The sequence below is a fragment of the Lampris incognitus genome, chromosome 9 (assembly GCF_029633865.1).
Source record: "Lampris incognitus isolate fLamInc1 chromosome 9, fLamInc1.hap2, whole genome shotgun sequence".
In the NCBI taxonomy this organism is placed as follows: domain Eukaryota; kingdom Metazoa; phylum Chordata; class Actinopteri; order Lampriformes; family Lampridae; genus Lampris; species Lampris incognitus.
Window position 1 is genome coordinate 31,307,240 of NC_079219.1, and position 19,581 is coordinate 31,326,820.

At 44.8% G+C, this 19,581-nt stretch overlaps 1 protein-coding gene across 1 annotated transcript in view; it reads right to left on the reverse strand.

The window, feature by feature from the left end:
• Positions 1–19,581, reverse strand: part of LOC130118520 (nuclear factor of activated T-cells, cytoplasmic 1-like) — a 58,860-nt gene that overhangs the window by 21,063 nt on the left and 18,216 nt on the right. Inside the window, exons 4-6 of the mRNA XM_056286971.1 lie at positions 13,643–13,845; positions 3,341–3,513; positions 1,724–1,864 (exon numbers count right to left, since the gene is read on the reverse strand). Coding sequence (XP_056142946.1) covers positions 1,724–1,864; positions 3,341–3,513; positions 13,643–13,845 — 517 coding nt within the window. The remainder of the gene's footprint in view (positions 1–1,723; positions 1,865–3,340; positions 3,514–13,642; positions 13,846–19,581) is intronic.

A 19,581-nucleotide genomic window follows, 5' to 3' on the forward strand; every position in this document is an offset into this window, starting at 1 on the left:
CTGTCTCTCTGCCCCTCTCCCTTCTCAATACCGCAGAGACGAAAAAGAAACCACTGAAATGCTGATAGTGGGCAGGAGTGTGGAGATCCCACCAGTGCAGACCTCCACAACAGCTAATGTCTTTCACGGGTATCGAGGATAGAGGTGAGAGGAGGAGGAGGAGGATAAGGCAGAGGTAAAGTAAAACAGTGATAGAGAGAGAGAGAGAGAGAGAGAGAGAGAGAGAGAGAGAGAGAGAGAGAGAGAGAGAGAGAGAGAGAGAGAGAGAGAGAGAGAGAGAGAGAGAGAGAGAGAGAGAGAGAGAGAGAGAGAGAGAGAGAAGGAAATTCAACCCGGAAGGGGCCAAGGAGAGGGCCTGTCTAGTATGGTACGGGCCTTCCCCTCAGCGGGACCCCCCCCCCCCCATGACTAAGTAAAGACAGGGATATCCCTCACACATTAACAAGTAAATCTAGCCCTCTCTCACCCCCCACCCCTAACCCCAGCAGGCTCTCAGTGGCCGAGGGGTGAAGAGGTGATCTCTCAGGGGCGAGGGAAGTCCCTGCAAGCTGCTCTTGGAGGTTGGATGGGGTGGCTTGGAGTTCAAGGGACTGAGAGGAAAGTGTTGATGGGGGGTGAATAACGTGAAGGCGGCGTGATTCTGTAGCAGAGGGTTTTCTTTTAAAAGCTGCACTGTGGAAACTAAAAGCAACACAAAGATATGCCGATTTTCAACACCAGTCGATGAGACGCCCGCTGCAGTGACCTCCTGTCTTAGCACTGCGCTTACGTTTAGCCGCTTATCAAGACTGTAATCAACTAGTAATCCCTTTTGCACCACGATAATATTTTTTCAGCTCACTCATCACAGCCATGCTCATCATCATCATCATCATCATCATCATTGTCATCCTTACCATCATTAATGTCAGCGTGTGTTTACATGGCTACGACTGGGGAGGGTAACGCTGTCTTTGACCTTTGCTTTGATTTAGTGGGAGCAATTGAGGAAATGGCTGCGTTTTAAAACTTGATCATTAGTGCGTTGACGTCATTGTGTCCTCCCACACAAGGGAGGAAATGCATGGTCCAAATATGAGAAATGGCAATAATAAAACTGATTCAGCGATAAGGAGCTGAGCAAAAAGGGAGAGCCAGTGGGATCTTCTCCGTGTGTGGTTAAGTTGAAGAGAGGTAAAGGGAGGAAATTGGTCGAGTCGATGGAAAAAGGAGCAACTGAAAGTGAGGAGGGGGTAAGTGTGAAACGGAGAGAGAGGAAGAGTCAGAGACAGAGAGACAGAGGGAGAGAGCGAGCGAGAGAGAGAGAGAGAGAGAGAGAGCGAGAGCGAGAGAGAGAGAGAGAGAGAGAGAGAGAGAGAGAGAGAGAGAGAGAGAGAGAGAGAGAGAGAGAGAGCACATGCCCTGGTTGTGATTCATTCCTTAACTTGTGGCAAGCGTCAGTGAACAGGCAATGGAAACTTCAGCAAATGTAAATATGCTTTGGTTAAAAATATAGCGCCTTAATGCACACCACATGTGCTGGCAAGATCTGCTCTATTTTGACGGGAGGAGAGACTGAGGAAACACAATGAAGGGAGAGCGTGTGTCGGAGAGACAGACAGAGAGAGAGAGAGTGAGAGAGAGGAGAGAGAGAGCGACAGACAGAGAGAGAGAGAAATTTGAAAGAGATATAAAGGGAAAATGGGGAGGCAGTAAAAGTGGTCCAGTGCGTGCTATAGCTTACCCTGGGCCTTCTCCACGAACACCACTTTGGAATCAAGGAGGAAGTTGAGGCCGTTTAGGAGCATCTTCTTGCCTCCCGTGGCAGGGTAGCTGTCTAAACCTTGCTTTTCCACCAAAGGCAGCTCCTGTGCTGAGCGCTGGGCTGTTGATAAGAAAGACAGACAGCCGCACATTTCAATGCAGACCTCTAAACCCACTGCCTTATCCCCATCCACCCCAAGACATCCAGCGCTACCCATGGGAGGCACACACACACACACACACACACACACACACACACACACACACAGCACTCTTCACAGCAGTTCTCTGTCAGACAAACAGGCTTATCGATTCCATAATGACTTTTAAAGCCCTGTAGTCGACTGCTTTTGATAGAAGCTCGTATTCTAGTGAAAAGGGAAAAGAGGACTGATCAAAAGACGCTCCTTATGGCAACACAAAGACATCCAGACACAGTAGAATTTTAATCAATGTGCCTATGGATTGGATTAAATATAGCCATGTGTGCTTCTCCTCTGGGCTTTGGGTTACTGTGATGAGAATCACAGCTAGAGACGCACAATATGCAACCATTACCTCATTACTATTCCTTTCAACTTTTAATTTTTCCTGCAATCTCAAGATTGCATAATATCATAGGAGATAAACTCTGAGGTTTAAATTCTGGGAAAAAACTCAAGCACAGTAAAACAAAAAACATCTCTTCTTTTTTGGGGGGGGGGGGTCGCCCTTTTTCTCCCAATTGTATCAGGCCGATTACCCCATTCTTTCGAGCCGTCCCAGTCATTGTTCCACCCCCTCTGCCGATCCAGGGAGGGCTGCAGACTACCACATGTCTCTTCCGATACATGTGGAGTCGCCAGCCGCTTCTTTTCACCTGACAGTGAGGAGTTTCATCAGGGGGACGTAGCGCGCGGGGGGATCACGATATTCCCCCCAGTTCCCCCTTCCCCTGAACAGGTGCCCAGACCGACCAGAGGAGGCGCTAGTGCAGTGACCAGGACACATACCCACATCCGGCTACCCACCCGCAGACAAGGTCAATTGTGTCTGCAGGGACCAAGCTGGAGGTAACACGGGAATTCAAACAGGCGATCCCCGTGTTGGTAGGCAGCAGAATAGACCGCTATGCTACCCGGACACCCAAAACATCTGGGGAAATCTCACATGGTCTACATAACGCCCTTGGCTTCAGGAGTACACATAATATCATTCCAAACAAACAAACCAAAGACAAAGGAACAGAGGTCTCTGTCAGATCAGTGTGTCAATGGTGTCAGAACTAAAGCTGGCAAATTATCTGTGTGAAACTTGTGCTAACGATGTAGCCAGCAAATAACCAAATGTGTGCAGTCATTAACTGTATATGGAGATAGATAACACGTTTGGCGTCATATACAATACACCTATTGCCTTGACAAATTGCTTTTGGTTTCATATAAAGCTTATGAGGTGCAGAAGTAGTGAATGTGGTCCAGTAGGTAATAAATTACCAGTTTGGTTTATTGCCGTTTGTATCACAACAATAGATGCCACCTCATGCTGGTGCCAGTTTGTGAGTTTCTGTGTGTGTGCGTGTGTGTGTGTGTGCATATCTGTATTCAAGCTGACTTACAGCACTCAATAGGGTTGGAGGATGTCTGCAAGGATAACGTCCTGCCATTGGGCTGGTTGATGTGAACACGAAACACCATCCTCACACGCGTGTTCTTACGGCCGATGTCCGTTTCCCCCTTGCGTAGCTCGATGTCCGAGTTGCGCAGCTTCAGAATCCCTGCACAGTCAATTCTGATGGAAACAAGGATGTGCAAGGGTCAACATTTAATCCATGTGAGAATTCATATTGGACCTGGTGGTGACCGATAAGATAAATCAAAGATCAAGCTAAATGCTCATGTATTGGGTTTCAATGAAGACAGTAAATTGACAAACAATGGCTGGAAAAAAAATTGGAAATGTATAAAATGAAATAGAAGCATATGGAGCATGCATTTGTCCCTCCACCGCTTTATTCTTTTGCAATGTGGAACAAAGGATGTTTTTGTTGAGCAGAGAAAAGCAGGACAGGCTTTACATGGAGCATTACAGCACATTCAAACAGTAAAATGGGGGTTGTCCGAGTAGCGTGCTGGACTATTCCATTGCCTACCAACTCGGGGATCACCAGTTCAAATCCCTGTGTTACCTCCAGCTTGGTTGGGCGTCCCTACAGACACAATTGGCCATGTCTGTGGGTGGGAAGACAGATGAGGTATGTGTCCTGACTGACCAGAGGAGGTGCCGCCTCTGGTCGGTCGGGGCACTTGTTGGGGGGGGGGTAACTGGGGGGAATAGCGTGATCCTTCCACGCGCTATGTCCCCCTGGTGAAACTCCTCACTGTCAGGTGAAAAGAAGCAGCTGGCGACTCCACATGTATCAGAGGAGGCATGTGGTAGTCTGCAGCTCTCCCCGGATCGGCAGAGGGGGTGGAGCAGCGACCGGGACAACCCAGAAGAGTGGGTTAATTGCCCAAGTACAATTGGGAAGAAAAAGGGGGGAAAAATAAAAAAAAAAACCCAGCAAAATGGCTCCTTTAAAATAGAAACATGTCATCTGAAAACACAAAAGAATTAATTAGCCGATTCAAATTGAAATTTTGTTGGGGGGGGGTTAAAATGTTTAATGGGGGAGGGTTTACTAAATCTTTAATCTTAAATGGAATAATCTCTCCGAGTTTGTCGACTGAGAGGAAACAACAGTTTCTCATCAGTCTATGGACTTTAATCCACTGATTTTTTTTGTTTGTTTGTTTGGTTTTTTTTTTTTGGGGGGGGGGCCTCACAGCTCTTAAAATAAGTGCCATTGTGGTTCAGCTTTCGTGCCCCACATCTCCTGTTTCATGGCTGCAGGAGTTGCTGCTTTCATTATAAGCTTCTACTATAACAAGAGCATTTTGAGCGCATTCAGGTGCTTCTGGTCAGACACTTGGTAAGTATTTTTGTGACTGTTTTATATTTGTTGTGTTTTGCTGTGGCAATCAGTTGGCAAAGACAGAAGAGAAAATGTGAATCAGACATGAACAGTACGTGACATCTTCTGTAGCGAGATGAATAACCTCTTGCATGATTACGAATAGTTGATATAATCTTTGAAATTGCCTGTGATATTTAGAGGACAAAAATGCATAAAAAGATATTAATGTGAAATAGAAAACTATAACTATATCTATTATTGCACCAGCCATCCCCCCTACTCCCACTCCAATGCCACCCTTCTGCATCCAGGAGGATGAGGTGAGAGCAACATTCAAGAAGCTGAACATTAGGAAAGCAGCAGGGCCAGACGGCATCGGTCCTGCTTTGTTGAGCCACTGTGCAGCACAATTGGCCCCAATACTTTCCACCATATTTAACACCTCTCTAGGCCAATGTACAGTCCCACAGTGCTTCAAACTCTCTACCATCATTCCTGTGCCAAATTCATCAAAGATCACCTACCTCAATGACTTCAGACCAGTTGCCCTAACATCTGTGGCCATGAAAGCATTTGAGCGCATTACTCTGTCACACTTGAAATCTTGCACCTCCCCAATGATGGACCAATATCAATATGATGGACCAATATCAATTTGCCTATCAAGAAATCTTGCACCTCCCCAATGATGGACCAATATCAATTTGCCTATCAAGCCAGCTGGTCTGTTGAGGATGCAGTTAGCAAGCCCTCTACCATGCCCTGCAACACCTGGAATTACAAACACCTATGCACACATCCTGTTCATAGACTGTAGTTCTGCCTTCAACTCCATCGACCCACTCAAACTCGATACCATACTCTTGGATAAGAACATTGACCCAGCCATATGCCACTGGATTCAGAGCTTCCTGTGGAACAGGCCACAGAGGGTGAAGGTTAATAACCTAACTTCACGCCCTCTTACCCTCAGTACAGGGGCTCCTCAGGGCTGTGTTCTCTCCCCCTGGCTCTTCTCACTTTACACCACCCACTTTACATCCACAGATAGCTCTGTAAAAATAATAAAATATGCAGATGACACAACCATTGTAGGCCTCATCCCCAACAATGATGAAACCCAGTACCGCACTGCAGTAGACCACGCTGTCACTTGGTGTGCAAACAACAACCTTCTGCTTAATATAGCCAAAACCCAGGAACTCATTATTGACTTCCGATGCATGCCGAATCCTAAAACACCCATACAAATGAACGGAGACCCCATCACCACCACAGCCTCTTTTAAATTCCTTGGAACATGCATCATCAATAACCTGAAGTGGAAAATTAACACTGAACACATCATTGCAAAAGCTCAACAATGACTTTAATTTCTTAGCCAGCTTAAAAAAATACCAGCTCAAACATCAACTGCTGATTCTGTTTTATTCAGCCATTATCGAGTCCATCATAACATCTTCTATTACAGTATGGTACGGTGGCACGGACAGTCAAACATGGAAAAAACTGCAGCGGATTGTCAACAAGGCATCCAAAATCATAGGCAACCCACTCCCCTCAGCTGAATCTCTACATACTCACCGGACTGTAAAGTGAGCAAAGAAGATCATCTCCAACCCCTCACATCCTGCTCATCCCCTCTTCCAGCTCCTTCCCTCAGGGAGGCGCTACAGGTCACTGGCCACTAAGACTAAATGCTTCACAAACAGTTTTTTTCCCCTAGACATCAGGACTCTGAATTCTTCCCTATAGTCCCCTCCTCACATGCCTTTGGCATAAATACCACCATTCACCTAACTGTTATGTGTGATATGTTTATTTCTGTTATTGTGTAACTGCATTGTTCGTGAAAATATGTGGACTGTCTGTTGTTGTCCGTATATGTATTGTGCTGCAGAGTTTAATGTGTACCACAAACAAACTCCACCGGCCCTGGTCATGTGGCTAATAAAACAATCTAATCTAATTAACAAATAATGCAGCACAATACCAAACAACACTAAAACATTTATGATCAATGGTTGACAAGGTATCTTTGTTACACTAAACATCCCATCAACAAATCCTGTATTGAAAAACCCCAACTTTTCCAGTTGTATGTTATAACTCTGTGAGTCAATCATGCTCTCTAAAGCCATTATTACAACATTTCGGACATCACTTGGAGGCAGAGAATGTTCTGCTAAATGCTGCCAAATCCATATGCAGCAAACACCACATATTTCTTACGCTAGTAGATAAGGACTTGTCAACAGGGTATGTCCAGAAAAGCTCTAATCCAGGGCTGTCAAACTCAGTTTCACTAAGGGCCACACTGGGAAATGAGAATCACATCAAGGGCCAGACATACATAGCTTATTGACATGCTTTTAATTAATCTAAAAAATAAAAATAAAATATCTTTGACTATACTGCTGTATGTCCCATATAGCCTTCTCACATACAATTTGGTCAATATAAAGCCCTACAAAAGTCAGCAAAAAAGTTGCTTAACCATCATAGCATTTAGTCAAGCAAAATAATGCATTTAATGCATTCTGAATACATTTTTACAAGTAAGCTACCATACAGCCAACTCACAACAACCTGTTCCACAGGCCTGAATATGACAACTCAATGGTTGTGTGGGACATTTAACAGAAAAATCAATCTTGGATCATAGTTTACATGTCCCATACCATATCCCATACCTTCTGGCATGCAATCAGCTGCACATAAAACCCTAAAAATTAAAAATAAACTTTGCACTCAAGCATATCCCACATGCAGCCTATATCATAGACCTAAATATGGCGCATCAATGTCGGCATGCTATTTAGCCACATAGACTGGCCTATTTCCAGCCACCTGACATCTTTTCGTTGATGCAAGTTCATCAGTTCTTGGCTTAAAGTGCTGAGCTGTAGCCACTTTCAGAATGGAGGCAACATGTTTGTCAGTGAGGCGAGACATGTGAGAGAATTTGTTGATCTTCACCAGAGAACATTTGCTCACACAAATAAATGCTCCTGAACATGCTCAGGATACAGGCAGCCTGAAGGCAGAGCTGTGGTATCGTGTTTGGGATGAATGGTGCGAACTTGCCTGACCCGACAGAGTCAAACTTGGCCTTATTGCACTGTAATTCTATCAAATCTAATTGTAAGTCCACATCAAATGCAAATGGATTTGTAAAAAGCTCAAATCTGAATTTCTGAGTCTCAAAGTCAGCAAATCTCCTGACGCATTATGCTTTGAGGTCTTAAGTTTTTTTTCCTCCCTTCTCTCTGTTGGGATAGCTCCCCAGCCACTGAGGATGCACAAGCCAGTGCATTCTTAGTTCCAATCTCAAGCTCGGATAAATGAGGAGGGATATGTCAGGGAGGGCCTTCGGCGTAAAACTCAGCGGATCATAAATCAGATTTTCATACCGGATCGGTTGAGGCCCGGGTTACCAATGACCACCACCGGTAACATTGGCCAGCAGGGTGCCAGTGGTAACTATGCTACTGTTGGGTGAAAGAGAAGGAGAGGGGGGGAGGCATATCCAGAGGCAGCTGGAGAAAAGGAAGGGTTAGAGCATGGAGGTGAGAGTTTGAAATTTGAATGTTGGCACTATGACTGGTAAAGGGAGAGAGCTGGCTCACTGATATGATGGAGAGAAGGAAAGTAGATATACCATGTGTGCAAGAGACCAGGTGGAAGGGGAGTAAAACCAGGAGCATCGGAGGTGGGCTCAATTTCTTCTACCATGGTATGGATGGGAGGAGAAATGGGGTAGGGGTAATTCTGAAGGAAGAGTCTGTCAAGAGTGTGTTGGAGGTGAAGAGAGTGTTGGACAGAGTGATGAGTATAAAGCTGGAAATCGAAGGTGTGATGATGAATGTTATCAGCACATATGCCCCACAAGTTGGGTGTGAGATGGGAGAGAAAGAAGAATTCTGGAGTGAATTGGATGAAGTGGTGGAGAGTGTACCCAAGGAGGAGAGAGTGGTGATTGGAGAGGACTTAAATGGGCATATTGTTGAAGAGAACAGAGGTGATGAGGAGGTGATGGGTACGAATGGTGTCAAGGAGAGGAATGTGGAAGAACAGATGTTGGTGGATTTTGCAAAGAGGATGGAATGGCTGTGGTGAATGTTTTTCAAGAAGGTGGACTATATCTTATGTAGGAGGTGCGATCTGAAAGGGATTGGAGACTGCAAGGTGGTGACAGGGGAGAATGTAGCTAGGCAGCCTCAGATGGTGTTCTGTGGGATGCCTTTGGATACCAAGAAGAGGAAGAGAGTGAAGGCAGAGCCAATGATCAAATGGTGGAAGTTGAAGAAGGAAGACTGTTGTGTGGAGTTCAGGGAGGAGTTAAGACAGGCACTGGGTGGTAGTGAAGAGTTGCCAGATGGTTGGGCAACCACTGCAGAAATAGTGGGGGAGACAGCTAGGAAGGTACTTGGCATGTCATCTGGACAGAGGAAGGAAGACAAGGAGTAGTGGAATGAGGAAGTACAGTAAAGTATACGTAGGAAGAGGTTGGTGAAGAAGAAGTGGGATAGTCAGAGAGATGAAGAAAGTAGACAGGAGTATAAGGAGATGTGGTGTAAGTCAATGAGAGAGGCGGTGAAGGCAAAGGAAAAGTCATATGGTGAGTTATATGAGAGGTTGGACAATAAGGAAGGAGAAAATGACTTGTACCGATTGGCTAGACAGAGGGACCAAGCTGGATGCGCAGCAGGTTAGAGCAATCAAGGATAGGGATGGAAATATGCTGACAAGCGAGGAGAGTGTGCTGAGAAGGTGGAATGAGTACTTTGAGGGGCTGATGAATGAAGAAAATGAGAGACAGAAGGTTGGATGATGTGGGGATAGTGAAGGATTGACTCTGAGGCCTTTCTTGTTTGCAGTTGTGATGGACTGGTTAACGGATGAGATCAGGCAGGAGTCTTCGTGTACTATGATGTTTGCGGATGACATTGTGATCTGTAGGGAGAGTAAGTTGCAGGTTGAGGAGAGCCTGGAGAGGTGATGGTATGCACTGAAGAGAAGAGGAATGAAAGTCAGTAGGAGCAAGATGGAATACTTACGCGTGAACGAGAGGGAGGACAGTGGAATGGTGAGGATGCAAGGAGTAGTGGAAACAAAGACTTATAAGTTTAAATGCTTGTGGTCAACTGTTCAAAGTAACGGGGAGTGCGGAAGGTGAAGAAGAGAGTGCAGGCAGGGTGGAGTGGGTGGAGAAGAGTGTGTCATGAGTGATTTGTGACAGAATGGTACCAGCGAGAGTTAAAGGGAAGGTATATAAGATGGTAGAGAGACCAGCTATGTTGTATGGTTTGGAGATGATGGCACTGACAAAAAGACAGGAGGCAGAGCTGGAGGTGGCAGAGTTGAAGGTGCTAAGATTTTCATTGCGAGTGAAGATGGAGGACAGGATTAGAAATGAGTATGTTAGAGGGACAGCTCAGGTTTGACGGTTTGGTGACAAAGCAAGAGAGGCAAGATTGAGTTGGTTTGGACATGTGTGGAGGAGAGATGCTGGGTATATTGGGAGAAGGATGCTGAATATGAAGCTGCCAGGGAAGAGAAAATGAGGAAGGCCAAAGAGGAGGTTTATGGATGTGGTGAGGGAGGATAAGCAGGTGGCTGGCATGACAGAGGAAGATACAGAGGACAAGAAGAGATGGAAACGGATGATCCACTGTGGAGGCCCCTAATGGGAGCAGCTGAGAGTAGTAGTAGTAGCCTCTGTTGGGAAAGCAGTGGTGAGGGCATTTGCTACTGACTGAAAGGTCAGAAAGGGAATGTAACTTCCCTGCTGTATTTGGTTCTCCCACAAATGCAATTTTGTCAATAGACTTTGAAGGCATCATGCATATCCGTGATCAGCTGTTTGCGTCCCTGCAGTTTCATATTCAGGGTGTTGAGATGCTCCATTATGTCACACATAAAAGACAAGTCACATAACCACTTTTCATCCTCAAGCTCGGCAAGGGCTTTCCCCTTCCTAGTCATGCTTGCAGCATTCAGGTGAAGTGAAGGCGCACTCGTCTGTTTGGTTTGGCACACGCATGGGATGTATCGCTGTGCATACCACAGCTACAACTACGCAGACCAAAATTTATTGGTAACAATTTGATATGTGGGCTGGATCAAAATTTGCGAGGGACTGGATTTTGCCCGTAGGCCTCGAGTTGGACACGTGTTCTAATCTATTCTTTGGTGATAATGTTAATTAGTGTTGGAATGTTGACAGTTACCAAGTTTTATAATGTTAACAACTTCAAACCTCCAGACAGAGGGTTTCCTCTCATAATGTGGCTACTGATCCTTGTTTCCCTATACAGCATCACCAGTGGAAATGTCTCCTCTAGATCATGAACTGGTAGTCCAATGGAACACAGCTGCCTCATTCCCAATTCCCAAGCACCTCAAAAAAAAATTGCTTCATATCACAAATGTAATTACATAGGAAGGACTCCGTCTTCTCTGATGGGGAGCTCAGGGCTCAGCCCCCAACCCCATGCTCCCCCACTAAACCCAAACCACTTTCAAAACCTCTCAAACAGCATTAGAAAAAGCCCATAGATGCAGTCACCACCCTCACAGTCACAATACTGCTGTCTGACTACTTCCACACCATCCAGCCTCACAGCTTTGATATATGAAATACTTAATGGGTTTAACCCTTTACTATATACACCACTTTTAACTCCCGAACTAAAAAGCATTCAGGTATTGTCCTTATCTATCTAATTAATTAATTATTTAATCTATTTATTTTTTGCCACATGGAGCCACATGGGTTCTTCCTCCTTTTTACAGTTGGGGAAAAAAAGCATCAGCTTTCCAAGAGGTCTTTCAAGAAATGAAATAAAACCCCAGAGAGGCTGGTAAAAGTTGAGGGAATACATGCAGGGTATGTTTTGGCATTTTGGGCAGTATTCCTGGAACATGGTAAATGTCAGGTTTTATACAAATCTGTTTTTTCCTTTACTTTGGTGAGTAGATTTCCAATGAAGAGAAAAATAATGCAGACAACTGACTACAATCTCAAATGGCCCCGCATGATGGAAGCATCCAGTCTGAAAGTTATGGTGTTAAAACAAACATTAAATGATGGAAGAGCCATGCATTACTTTACTGTCAAATGGATGGTAGAAAGGACATTGGTTATGAGAGCTTATATAGTATGAGGGATAAATATATCTTCTGCAAAGAGTGGTTGAGATTCGATTATGTCAGTGTAAGAACACAGTAATGTCAATGGAAAATACTCTTCTGCATGGTAACTGAGGCGATAACAGTCAAATGGTTACTCCACAGTTCACTCCCCCCCCCCTTTTCTCCCTAATTGTATCTGGAAAATCACCCCAATCTCTGAGCCATTCCGGTCTCTGCTCCACCCCTTCTGCCAATCCAGGGAGGGCTGCAGACTACCACCAACCTCCTCTGATACATGTGGAGTCGCTAGCCGCTTCTTTTCACCTGTCAGTGAGGAGTTTTGCCAGGGGGATGTAGCGCATGGGAGGATCACGCTATTCCCCCAGTTCCCCCTCCCCCCCGAACAGGCACCCCGACTGACCAGAGGAGGTGCTAGTGTAGCGACCAGGACACATACCCACATCCGGCTTCCCATCTGCAGACACGGCCAATTGTGTCTGTAGGGATGCCCGACCAAGCCAGAGGACACACGGGGATTCGAACGGGGATCCCCATGTTGGTAGGCAACAGAATAGACTGCTACACTACCCCGACGCCCATGATGTAGTGCTTATTTTAAAGTTAGTTGAGTTTCCCTAAGAGTATGAGATTACATAAACACCACTACAAAAGAGGAAAGAGGGGCTGGAGTGGTCTGAAGTTGGACCATAATCTCCCACTGAATGCCTTTCACACTATGAGCAAATAAGTATTGGTGTGAGCGGGGAGAAATGGCTGCTGTTCTGTCAAGATGACTGTTAAACAACACAGTGAAAAGAGTCCAGAGCCACAAGTCAGAGGCTTCTCTTAGACACTGATCTTTAGCCAAAGTCCCCAGGAGCTGCAAGGCATTGACTTCTTTTCCTTCGGTGCTTGGCCTCATGACTAAAGTGCAAAGAAATTCCCTGTAATAGTTTTTTTTTCTTTTTCTATAATATCAGATTTATCCTCATGGGACAAGTCAGGTCAAATGGGTGAGGGGTGCCACCCAATGTTACCCAATATAAAAGGATATTGTGTTATTGTTGGAAATGTTGCTGTAAGGCAATATGAATGTTAAAATCAGCCATGGACAACCGCAAAGGGCCAGTTTCCATTCAAAAGGCTCTCATATCCTATAACTGTCCAGATATCTTCAATGAATTCCCACAACATTCAAACAAATGTTTAACTACTCTGTGACTTAATAGAGACTCAGTAAACCTTTATCAATCTTTTACAAACGTATATATCTCTCTATTTGAAACTGTAAAGAAATTAATCTCATGTACAGAAGATGGTAACATGCGTCAGTAACTTAAGATTCAGCTACTGCAGCTTTATTCATAACGTTTTGGGCCCCAATCCAGCAAACCCAGTGTAATCTGAATGGAGTGCCATGACAGGAGCTCCTGCCTGGACACACTGCAGAGCAAACCCCCCTCTGGACTGGTGTAAGCCTCATGGGAAGGAGAGACAGGGTAAGGGGTGATTTGTAGGGAAAGTAGAGGCATTAACTGAACAATGGCAATATGTGTGGAGGGGAGCCTTTGTTCTGGATGTCACTCTGAAGATCTGGTTGTTGTTGCCCTTGAAAAGTGCTGCAAGGAACTCAGTGCCTCTGAAATCATGGCTCTCATTTTCTGAATAAAATCACTTTCTAGGGCCTGTTTAGATGTCTGTGTTCTACCTGTCATCAGGTGGTCCATTTGTAAAGCTGAGGAAAAATAGAAAGGTACTGAAAAAGACAGAAAAAAGTGTGCGTGTGGACAGATAGTGAACTTGCAGAGGCTTAAAATGGGCACTCACATGGCTCTCATGTTGTTTTCAGGCAGCAGGGGAATCTCCAAAATTTTGGTGTTGGATTGCATGACCTCATGGCTGGCAGTCGAGACAGTCTTGCCAGTGATGCGGTGGACTTGATAGAAGGCATGCGGTCGCAAGAGGCGGTCATCTGCAGTCCCTATGAACAGCTGTAGGGTGAGGGGCTCGCTCTCCATGTAGCCGTAAAGCTGGCAGGAGAACAAAGTGAGCCAGGTGAGAGCCAACTCAAGGGTTTTAAAGACAACCCCCACCCCCGGTTTCATACAACCCCTTCATTTGGGAAATAGACTGAATGCACATTAGTAACAGATAGTTAACGAGGACTTTAATGATAGCTCTGAGACGGCGGAGAGTTTGTGAAAATAAGCCCTGTTCTTTGTGTTTTGGTTGGGTTGGAGACCCCTTTTCCCCTTCAAGGTTTTTTTTTTTGGTTAGTTATACTTCCCTTTAGAGAATATATATATATATATATATATATATATATGTGTGTAATCTCCCTTAGACTGAGATTTTATTGCTCAGAAACGGAAATTCGTCAGCACGAGTGAGTAAATGGACAAAATAAGAAACCAAGCCTATGTTTCATGTCTGACTAATGGTTTATGAGATTTACTCAACTGATTTGTGTGCTTAGCTCTTATTTCCATCTCATAGGATGGAATTGAAAGCAGCATATTGGTTCATCCCAAATTCACTTCGAGTTCTTTCCACCGTTAGGGTGAAGTGATATGTTTAATCAAATGCAAATCTCTTTACAAAGTAGGCACGGTTTTGTCATTACACAATGACAGTGATGCCCTTTCCCGCATGCATTCAACAAAAACATGGCACACATCATGCTAAAATTTGAATCTTGAAGTGCCAAATGGATCTCCTTAAATGAAATACCATTTAACCATGAGCAATGACAACCATGACAACTCACCATTCCTCATTGCTTGTGTATTTCTTTAAGATCTGCATGAAAATATTATTAAAATGTCTGTGACTATGAAATCATTTCATCTTTGGCCATCTTGGTGACCACTTACCACACAAAATATATTAAAACAAATAAATGCTATCAAATACGTGTCAAAAATGCTAAAGCAAACATGGCACCAGAATGTGATACTTTCGTGAAAAACTGCAAAAAAAAACAACTTTGCGTTGCATAGCATGCAGACAGGAGCCATCCGTCGTGGCCTGTGGGCAGTTATGAAAGTGCATTATGATTTCATTAAGGCTGAGAGACGGTGTCCAGCTGTGATGAAAGAGATTCCTGCACCAGCACCACCACTTCAAACAGGCACCACTTCCTTTAAACACGCCACTATTAGCTGCTACTGCTACCAATAAAAAAATAACAGATAAAATCTTGAGAAAAGGAAAAAAGAAAAGAAAAGCAGTAAATAGCTTAAGAAGCTGCTAATTTTCATGTCGACACTGCTCCGAATAGGAGGCCTGGCTTGGCAATTATTTAAACATCAAACTAATCGAGGCTCATTTTGGGGAAAGTAGCAGAAAGGGATTATTTTGCTTAGTGAGTATTAGGTCAGAAATATGGAGGTGCTGGCACGGCTGCTGATTCCATGGTGTGCTGAGGGACAACTGATACTTAGTGTGTGATTTCTGACCGGTGTAATTTGCTTGCCATATTGGGATCATTTCTGATGAAAGCAAGTCATCACTGTAGACCTCCCAGGATATGCTAGTTCCTATACTTCTAAATGTTGACAAGGGGCGTCTGAAAAGACAGGCGTTTCATTGGGGTTGGAAAGACTCTACAAACCTAAGAAAACCCTCAGAAAACCAGAGAATCCATTTGGCACAAAAAAGAAAGGAGGGCTAACCTTCTCACTGAGCAGCGATACAGCTCCATGGATAAACACTAGCTAGGTGCTCCACCACATGGGCTATCACCAAGAGAGATCACTTAACTCAAGACAGTAACAAAACAAAGGCCAACTGAAAAATCCCACAAATTGCTCAATTATCTCAGCACACCGGAGCGTATCATTTTAAACCAATTTTCCCCCTGAGCTCTATCCGTTAGAAAACAGTGGATCTGTTGAAATGAATAAAATACCCTTTTGTTTATCTAACATACTGAGTCATATATAACAAAATGCAGGCCATATGTAATATATGACATAATCTGATTAATATGTTTATAATTACCTCTGTGATGGAGGGGGTGTCATGCACGGGGACTGAAGAGGAGGAAGAGGAAGGTTGGAAATGAGCTGAAGAATTATATCACTGAAAATGTGTTAATTAATTTTGCAGTGCCACAGAAATCTAATGTACATGTCAAGCCAATCTAATGTCAGGCCAATTTGTCTGAACACTGTATTAAATCCAAACAACATGCAGTGCAACCTGTCTACACCCCAAGTACTTGCCCAACATTTTTTGTTTTTGGAAATGTTCCCCCTTTTCCCCCTCAATTGTATCTGGCCAATTACCCCACTCTTCCAAGCCATCCTGGTTGCTGCTCCACCCCCTCTGCTGATCCGGGGAGGGCTGCAGACTACCACATGCCTCCTCTGATATATGTGGAGTCGCCAGCCGCTTCTTTTCACCTGACAGTGAGGAGTTTCAACAGGGGGCTGTAGCACATGGGAGGATCACACTATTCCCCCCAGTTCACCCTCCCCCCTGAACAGGTGCACCGACCGACCAGAGGAGGTGCTAGTGCAGTGACCAGGACACATACCAACATCCGGCTTCCTACCAGCAGACACAGCCAGTTATGTCTGCAGGGACACCCGACCAAGCCGGAGGAGACACGAGGATTCGAACCAGCGATCCCCATGTTGGTAGGCAACGGCATAGACCACTATGCTAGCCTGACACCCAGTACTTTGCCAATATTTGATGACAGAATGGTCATGAGTTAATGCAGTGGACATTTTGCTAATTAACATGTCTCCTCCCTCAAAAAAAGCCATGACATTCATAACATATTGCAAATTCTGATTGGTTGATAAAATTATTTACCTCCCACTTTGATCCAGATATTGAGAGGATGCACAGAGAGTGATTAAACCGTGGCTGTCATACGTCTCCCTTTCCACCAGTACACACGCCACACATACCTATCTGTGTGTGTGTATGTGTGTGTGTGTGTGCGTATATATGTTTTTTTCTCCTCAACTCTCCACACAGTGTCTCCAGCAGCTGTCTTGACCTGGGAGGTAGTCACACATGCTAGTCATCAGTGAGTTAGGCTGGGGTCAGGCGCTTCTTGAAGTCTCCGTGTCCCCGGGGACCACTTCATCTGTGCAGTGATCTCACCAGCAGACCCCGCTCTGCTTGTTATATTTTACTTATGGTGTCACCAGAGGTAATTATCCATAGCTGCACATGCTACCAGTTACTTTCGCATAGACCAGAGAGAGACACAGAGGGAAAGAAAAGAAAAATAATAGCTGTGAAATGTTATGGTGGAGCATGAGGTACAAATCTGAAAAACTGAGCGTTGAATTGCATGACGTTTCTTTATGACTTAATAAAATGCAGGCGGTGGCGTTGCGAAGCCATGTCGTCTTTTGCTTTTGTGGAGAGTTTCTTTCAAGACTTCTCCCTTTTAATTCCTCGGTGACCTCCAACCATTACCTCAGCCTCCACATGGCTGCAGAGAGAGCCACAAGAAAGGCAGGTTGGAATAGGGAGTTGGGGGTCGGGGGGCGGGGGCGCTCTTTATCCCTTCACTCGCCTTGTGGTAGTGCGCAATGACAGTGGCACCCCAAGTCTAGGCCACGGTGACCTCATGAAGGAGAGGAAGTGATTAATGAGGTCATGCAGCCCTCTCTCAGTGACGCTGGCCTTCCCAGCAAGCCAAGAAAGGCGGTCAAGTAGTCCCCCCCCCCATGGGCAACCTTCCCCAATTCCTTTACCATATGTGCTCCCTTGACCTTCTCCGCGCACCTCCAAAGTCTCTTTCTGAAGCCGTGCCGTGATGGTTGGTTCAAGCACACCCCACAATACTTAGTTTCTCGCATCCTCAAAGTAGTAATAAGATGGCCACAAAAAATTAGATAATGTCATAAAACATTAAGTGCGGGCAAACAGTGAAGCATCACACGCCTATGAATCCAACTTAGTGCTGCGCGTCTCTAGCTGTCTGAAAGGCCAGCTGAGGAATGGCTAATTTTGACCAGCTTTTCTTAGCTAGTTTTTCTGGAACACATTTGATTTATCTCTGATTTAATTTAAACAAAATCAGAAACAAAGCTTGATTTGCAGCTGTTTTTCAAAGCGCCAGCTATAATGCCACTGTGCAAGCTATATCCATTTACAGCTTCCACCACAAGCCACTGTAGTGCATGCCTTTCTCCATAGCTCAGGCTCAACTAAAATACTGCGGACATGGCAGCTGATGCTTTAATTGTGTAATTGTGTGCAGCTGTGTTGTCTGGGTCAGTTCTGATGATGTGAGGGAGCGTTAAGCGAAAAAAAAAGGGCAGTGGATAGCAAAGCCCGTCCACTTCCATCTTATTAATCTTCAAGTTGCCCTTTGCCACTTCCGCGAATTCATCACATGCTACTGCACACGTATGAAACCTCTTTTTTCTAAGTCTTGAAGCAATAATGGCGAAATTTTTTTTCTTTCCTCCATTTGAGAGATGGCATAATTTCTATTTAGGACTGAACAATATTGAGGGGGGGGGAATCAACATTGCGATATTTGTGTGTTTTTGCAATATGCATTGCAATACAAAAGCATAAAAAGGAGTTACATAATTTAACCAGATATGTGATGCTTTTAACCTTAAAAAGCTCCATTTGCAAAGAATTTACCGCTGGCAATGATTTGGTGATTTAGAGGAGGATATAATAGGGCAGATATTTAAGAAATCATTAAATCAAATGAATATGTTATTTGTCAGATGCGCAATATTGTTTGTAAAAATATGTTTCTTCGAGAGTAGTCATACAGAAGGCAGACCTTGTTAGTTTTTGATTTCTATCAAATATGAAGAGTTCTGGTGCAACACGACTGAGGAGCCCAACTTGCTTTTTAAAAAATATTTCCCCCTTTTTATACCTAGTTGTACTTGGTGAATTACCCCAATTGCCCCACGCCCTCTGCTGACCCGGGGAGGGCTGCAGACTATTACATGCCTCCTCCGATACATGTGGAGTTGTCAGCCGCTTCCTTTCTCCTGACAGTGAGGAGTTTCACCAGGGAGACGTAGCGCGTGGAAGGATCATGCTATTCCCCCTCAGTTCCCCCTCCCCCCTGAACAGGCACGCCGACCGACCAGAGGAGGTGCTAGTGCAGCAACCAGGACACATACCCACATCCAGCTTCCCACTCGCAGACAAGGCTAATTGTGTCTGTAGGGACGCTTGACCAAGCCAGAGGTAACACGGGGATTCGAACCAGCGATCCCCGTGTTGGTAGGCAACGGAATACACCGCCACACCACCCGGATGCCTTAAATCATTATATACTGTAGCGAATTCAGGGGCCAGGAACCACTGCTGCAGCTGGGAGCCAATCCCGGGTCACCCGCATCACAGGCAACTGCGCTAACCAGTCAACTAAAGGGTCCAACCCGAGTCCAACTTGCTATACATTGCATGCTTTGCAACGTGAATTGTGCAGGTGTTTATAGCCATGTCAATTCTGAAACAAATTTTGTTCAGCCCTATTTTATCACCCACTATTCAAAAGGTTTCTTTAGTGAGCCTGACACGTTCAACATTGCTTACACCTGTTAAGTTATAGGAAAGAATTACATGTAATAGTTAATAAGGACTTGCTGGTAAGCATATCTGTCTGGTCTGGCTAGACGGGGTTGTGTGAAAATGTTGGCCTGCAATGGGGCTGCTTTCTATCTCTCGGCAGTGATTTCATCACAGCCTGGAGAAATGTCATAGTCCACGTGGCACAGAGAGAGCGAGAGAGACAGAGACAGAGAGAGAGAGCAAGA